The sequence below is a fragment of the Marmota marmota genome, unplaced genomic scaffold (assembly GCF_001458135.2).
Source record: "Marmota marmota marmota unplaced genomic scaffold, marMar, whole genome shotgun sequence".
In the NCBI taxonomy this organism is placed as follows: domain Eukaryota; kingdom Metazoa; phylum Chordata; class Mammalia; order Rodentia; family Sciuridae; genus Marmota; species Marmota marmota.
Window position 1 is genome coordinate 19469611 of NW_026000153.1, and position 6574 is coordinate 19476184.

The 6574-nt window shown below is 44.3% G+C and overlaps 1 protein-coding gene across 3 annotated transcripts in view; it reads right to left on the reverse strand.

Annotated features, from left to right (window-relative positions):
* Window positions 1–3904: 3904 nt before the first annotated feature.
* Window positions 3905–6574, reverse strand: part of Polm (DNA polymerase mu) — an 8666-nt gene continuing 5996 nt past the window's right edge. Inside the window, exons 7-11 of one of the 3 annotated variants that reach the window (XM_048786506.1) lie at window positions 5991–6213; window positions 5748–5850; window positions 5401–5625; window positions 5245–5328; window positions 3905–4962 (exon numbers count right to left, since the gene is read on the reverse strand). In XM_048786506.1, the coding sequence (XP_048642463.1) occupies window positions 4876–4962; window positions 5245–5328; window positions 5401–5625; window positions 5748–5850; window positions 5991–6213 (722 nt within the window). In that variant the 3' untranslated portion in view covers window positions 3905–4875. Of the gene's footprint in view, window positions 4963–5244; window positions 5329–5400; window positions 5647–5747; window positions 5851–5990; window positions 6214–6574 lie in introns of all 3 variants that reach the window. The other 2 variants (XM_048786505.1, XM_015490264.2) reach the window with 2 other exon arrangements.

A 6574-nucleotide genomic window follows, 5' to 3' on the forward strand; every position in this document is an offset into this window, starting at 1 on the left:
TGTGAACAATAGTGTCAATTAACTATATCTAATCAACATTTATAAAACACTCCACCCAACAGAATACACATTCTTATAACGAACACATGAACATTCACCAACATAGATAATATCCTCGATCTATAACAGATCTTGACAAATTTTAAATAATTAAATGCAGAATATGTTCTCTGACCCTAAGGAAATTAAATTGGAATTCAGTATTAAAGATTAATGGGAATGGAGCTAGGAGCAGTGGTACACAACTGTAATCCCAACTGCTCAGGAGGCTGAGACAGGAGGATCACAAGTTCAAAGCCAGCCTCAGCAACTTAGAAAGGCCCTGAGAAACTCAGTGATACCCTGTCTCTAAATAAAAAATACAAAATAGGGCTGGGGATGTAGCTTAGTGGTAGAGCACCCCTGGATTCAATCCCCAATTAAATATATATACACATATATACACACACATATATATACATATATACACACATATATACACACATACACATACACACATATACACACATACACACACATACACACATACACACCTATACATATATATACACCTATACATATATACACATATACATATATATACACACATATACACACATACATATATACATACATACATATATACACGTATATACACATACATACATATATACATAGACACATGCACATATATACACATACACACATATATACATACACACACATATATATACATACATATATACACATACACACATATGTATACATATATACACATACACACATATGTATACATATATACACATACACACATATGTACATATACACATACATATGTACATATATACACATACATACATACATATATACACATACATACATACATATATACACATACATACATATGTACATCTATACACATACATACATATGTACATCTATACACATACATATATACACATACATATATACACATATACACACATATATACACATATACATATGTGTGTGTGTGTGTGTATGTGTGTGTGTGTGTGTGTGTGTGTATATATATATATATATATATATATATATATAAATAAATGGGAAAAACCTTCCAACACTTGGAAACAGAACACACTCTTCTAAATATTCCATGGATCAAGGAAAAAGTCTCAAGAAGAATTAGAAAACATTTTTTTTTCAAAGTGTATTTGTTTTAATATTATCCCACGCTTTTTTTTTGAGTTTTTTTAATATTTATTTTTTAGTTATTGGCGGACACAACATCTTTGTTTGTATGTGGTGCTGAGGATCGAACCCAGGCCGCATGCATGCCAGACGAGCGCGCTACCGCTTGAGCCACATCCCCAGCCCTAGAAAACATTTTTGCTGGGCATGGTGGCTCACACTGTAATCCCAGTGGTTCAGGAGGCTGAGGCAGAGGATCGAAAGTTCAAATCCAGCCTCAGCAAAAGCAAGGCACTAAGCAACTCAGTGAGACAATCTCTAAATGAAATGCAAACAAAGGCTGGGGATGTGGCTCAGTATGTGGTCCAATATCCCTGAGTTCAATCCCTGGTACCCTCCTCCCCCCACCAAAAAAGGAAACATTTCCAATTGAATAAAAAATAAAAATATACTCCATGGGCACAGTGACACACAGCTTTAATCCCAGCAATTTGAGTGGTGGAGGCAGGAGAATCACAAGTCCAAAGCCAGCCTCAGCAATTTAGTGAGGTCCTAAGCAACTTACTGAGACCATGTCACAAAATGAAAAATAGAAAGGGCTGGAGATGTGGTTCAGTGGTTAAGCGCCTCTGGGTTCAATATCCAGTACCCATCTCCCCCACCAAAAAAACCACAATACATCAAATTTGTAGGATGAAGCTAAAGTAATGCTCAGAGGGAAATTTAAAGCATTACATGCTTATATTAGGAAAAAAGAAAGATCTCAAATTAACAATCTAAACTTCCACTGAAAGCAGTGGCAGCAAGAAGATAAGGGCTGTATGGCAGGATGTCATGCCATTTTTTTCCCCCTTTTTTTGCGGGGGAACTAAACCCAGGGGAGTGCTACCTCTGAGTTACATCCCTGTCATTTTAAAAAATCTGAGACCTCAAACTTGCAATCCTTCTGCCTCATCTCCCGAGTTCCTGGGATTACAGGTGTGAACCAAGTGCCATGCCTTTTTCTGATGTGCAGAAAAGGCTGGGCCTTAATATAGACCATTAGATGACAATCCAAAGTTCCTATTCAATGCCATGCTTTTGAAAAAGAATGGAGAGCATGTGCACATAAAACCAATAACATCTAGGCATAGAGTACAAAACAGATTTGATTTCACAGAATATATGCTTAGGCAGAAAATGACAAAACACATGAATACCATCAAGAAGCAGTAGGATGCGAGGGCAGACCTGTAACCCCAGTTACAGGAGGATCATGAGTTCAAAGCCAGACTCAACAATTTAGCAAGGCCCTAAGCATCTCAGTAAGACCCTGTCTAAATAAAAAATAAAAAAGGACTGGGGATGTGGCTCGGTGGTTAAGCACCCCTTGGGGTTCAAACCCTAGTACAGGTGTTGGGAGGATAAAGTACTGAAATCAGCTAGGAAAGGAAGGGAAATACACCCCTCCACTTCATTCCTTGAGCAAGTGGGATGACAGACTCTGAACAGAGCAGCTACTGATAGCTGGAGGCAAATTTTCATGTTCTCTATTTTCCACTGAAAAGATTGCCTCCTGAAAACCTCTTTGTCAAAGTGTATAAAAACAAAAGACTGCAAACATAAATAAATAAAAGACTGCTCCTAAAACAAAAACAAAAAAATAACAGCTGATCACGGTGGTCATGCCTTCATCCCAGATACTCAGGAGACAGAGGTAAGAGGATTGAAACTTCAAAGCAGTCTGGGCAACTTAGAGACCTTATCCCAAAATAAAAAAGGATGGGGAGCTGGGGTTGTAGGTCAGTGTTAGAGTGCTTACCTAGCATGTGTGAGGTACGGGGTTCAATCCTCAGCATCACATAAAAATAAATAAAAGTATTGATGGGGATGTGGCCCAGAGTAGAGTGCTTGCCTAACATTTGCAAGGCCCTGGTATCAAACCCTAGTCCTGCCACACACACACACACAAACACAAACACACACACACACACACACACAAAAAAAACCCACCATAATAAATGAGCTGGGATTATAGCTCAATGGCAGAGTGTGAGCTTACTATTTCACAAGCCCGTGGTTTCAATCCCCAGAAAGGAAGGGAAAGGGGGAAAAAAAAAAAGGAAGGCAGTTAATTAGTGCTACAGACCTATCATAGAACAGCTAAAATAAAAACCAAAATTATCAATTGCTGACAGATACACAGTAACTGCTACTATGAAATGTTTAACTTATATGGGTGGCTCACACTGCTGATAAAATGGAAAATGACAGGCATTCTGAACAATTTAGCTCTTTCTTAAAAACATACTTTTCATATAACCCAATATTCCTATACCTTCATATTTACCTAAGAGAACTGAAAAGGTATGTTACCCACTAATCTATATACACATGGCTACAGTAGCTCTATTCATAATCACCAAACCCTGGAAACAATCTAAACATTCTTCAGTAGCTGAACAGATAAATCCTGGAACACCCCATGAATGTAATATTATGTGGCAATAAATAAAAATAAACTATCAATATATGCAAAAACCTGAGTGAATCTCAAAGGCATGATGAGAGAGAGGCAAGTAAAAGGGAGAATTTGGTTCAACTTCTATGAGATTCTGGAGAGGGCAAAACTGTAGATAAGTGAACAAAATGAGTGAGTTGGGATAAAGAACATGTGGCGATAATGCAATGGCATAAGGCAATGCTTGGGGGACAGACCTTTGGGTCCTGAGATGGCAGAGTCTATACCTGTGTTAAAGCTCATTAAAAACAAACCTTAAAAGATAGCATTTTATTGCATGTTAATTTAAAAAACACTTTGTGATGTGGTGAGTAGTCTGGGAAGCTGTGACTGACAAGATGACCTTGAGTCAAGTCCTGAAGGAGGCGAAGAGTGGCAAAGGCAAAGGCCCTGCAGGAGATCAGGGAACACACAGGACACCTGTGTGTCCAGCTCATTTCAGTGTTTCTGCCTTAGAAAGGGGAGGGAGTCAGAGACATGGGGTCTGAGCACATCAGTAGGAAACAGTGAAACAGGAAGCAAATGAGGGGTGGGGCGGGGGGTATTGAAAGAAGAGTGCAGATGAGATTGGCAGGGGTGGCAGAAATGCTAGAACCCTAGGGGATCACATGAGGATTTGGGGATTTGGAATGCCGCAGGACTATGAGCAAGAAGTGGCAGGGTGTGACCTGTTTTGAAGTAGGGAGAGTATAGGACTTAAAGGCAGAAGCAGGGTAGGGGCTGCAGTGCCAAAATCCCAGCATTGGAAGTTCTCGTGACTTGGACCTTCACTCATTCCAGGTGATTGCAGCATACCCATTTTCACCTCCACAGAGGACTCCTAAGAGCAAGAACTACAGCTTCCACCTCATGGCTCAAGTGCAGGGCAGGGATACACGGTTCTCTTCTGGGCAACTGAGTGGGGTGCCCTATAGAAGACATTCAACCACACCTCAATTGCCGCACTGGGACTGCAGGCTCTGCCACAGCTCCATGACGTGAGTACTGCTCAGATTTCCTGACCCAGGTGGGAACCTGAGGCCTGGGGAGGCTGAATGCTGACCATGATCACACAGCTATAAGGCTGGAGTGTGAGGAAGGCCGCGCCTCACAGACGCTCCCACAGGTAAAGACTCTTCCACTTGGAGATGAGGATATGGCGTGGCAGTGTATCTTCTGCCTGGAGATATTCAAAAGTGTCCAGCAGCCCCCCGTTTCCTAAGAGGAGTGAGGGCAGATGGGCTGGATCAGGCATTTCTCTGCTCTGGGGGAAGGTACTTGAGGCCCAGGTGTTTGAAAATGTCTTCTTCGGAAACCACATGGAAAAATGTCTTCTGCAACAGAAGCAGAGGCTTCAGAAGCTGGGGGCCGTGCCCAGTGGCACCATTGCACAATGCACAGGGTGCCCAGCCAGGATGGCTCCCCTGGAGACAGGCTAGATGGGGAGGCAGAGCCCAGTGCTAAGGCAAGATGCCTTTTGGGGAGGGCTAGGATCTGGGAGGTAAGACCAAGATCTGGGCACCATGGGTTCCAGGATGGAGAGATTTAGGGCCATTTCAGGCTGTGATCCAGGAAGCAGGCTAGGGGGTTGTTTCCCACCCTAATCCTTGACATACCTGCTCTGGGTCAAACAGTCCATGGCTATTCAGACACAGTCCCTTCTCTTTCCGGCTGAATCGGCGCAGTTCCCGCTCAAAAAGCTGGGGGGAGTAACTGCCCTCAGTATGGCTGGCTCACCTCAGCCCTGGCAGCCTCAGCAGCACACAACCTACCTGAGAGCCTGTCCAGCCAAGCAGAGCAAAAGGGAACTGGCTGATGGGAGCAACCACCAGATCTACCCTCACAGCTTTCCACGCTGAGCAAGGCTTCAGGACACCCCCCAAGGCAGCTCCTGGGGGTTGAGGCAGGCGGAAGATGCAGAAACTCCTCTCAAAGGCATCCATGGTATGGCTCCGCTGGACAAGGTGAGTAGGGGTCTCTAAGCAGCTGGCTTGGTGCTGATGATACAAGATAAGGCCCTGTGGGGAAAGGCAGATGTGGCCAGGCACCACCATGGTACTAGGAGAACAGAAGGCCAGGTAGCAGTCAACTCTTGGGCAGAGGCACCAGAAGCCCTCACCTGGCTCTGCAGGTGGCACATCACTCTCAGCAGCAACCCTGCCTCCTGGCCCTCCTCAGGGTGGGTGATAAGGAAGTCCACATCATGGCCCTGTAACTTGCCCCTGAGAAGGATAAGGACATAGCCCTCATTCCAGCTATGGGCCATGCCCCTCCCAGTGAATGGGAAAGCCACCTCAATGTCCCCAACTGCATTGGGGAGAGTCCTGGAGGTGAGCCAGAAGGGTATGTCAAACCCCCTTACCTTCGAAAGCCACCAGTCAGCGTGACAGTGGCCCCAGGCAGGACCTGGCCCACGACTGTCTCTACCAGTTGCTGCAGAGCCTCAGCATCAGGCCGTCCAACTGGAGTGCTTAAGTCCTGGTGATGCTGGAGCCCTGTGGGCAGCACAGTCCTCCTGACTCTCTCAGCCTGCATTCCCCACAGAGCCCCATCCTCTAGTATCAGGCAGTCACCCATCCCTGTGGCTGTGAGATAGGGAAAAGCCTCTGAGGAGGGACAGGCTATGGCAGAAGCTGAGTGATCCCAATAGAAGCATGACACTATCCCCTTTTAAATATTAAATTTTAATTTTGAGATAATTAGTAGATTCACACGCAGTTCATGGGAATTAAAAGAGATGCTCAGCTGGGCTGAGCACTCGGGAAGCTGAGGCAAGAAGAACGCAAGTTCAAAGCCAGCCTCAGCAAAAGCAAAGCACTAAGCAACTCAGTGAGACCCTGTGTCTAAATAAAATACAAAATAGGGTTGGGGATGGGTCAAGTGGTCAAGTGCCCCTCAGTTCAATCCCCAGTACCGCCCCCAAAGAGAGAGAGAGAGGGCTGTCTC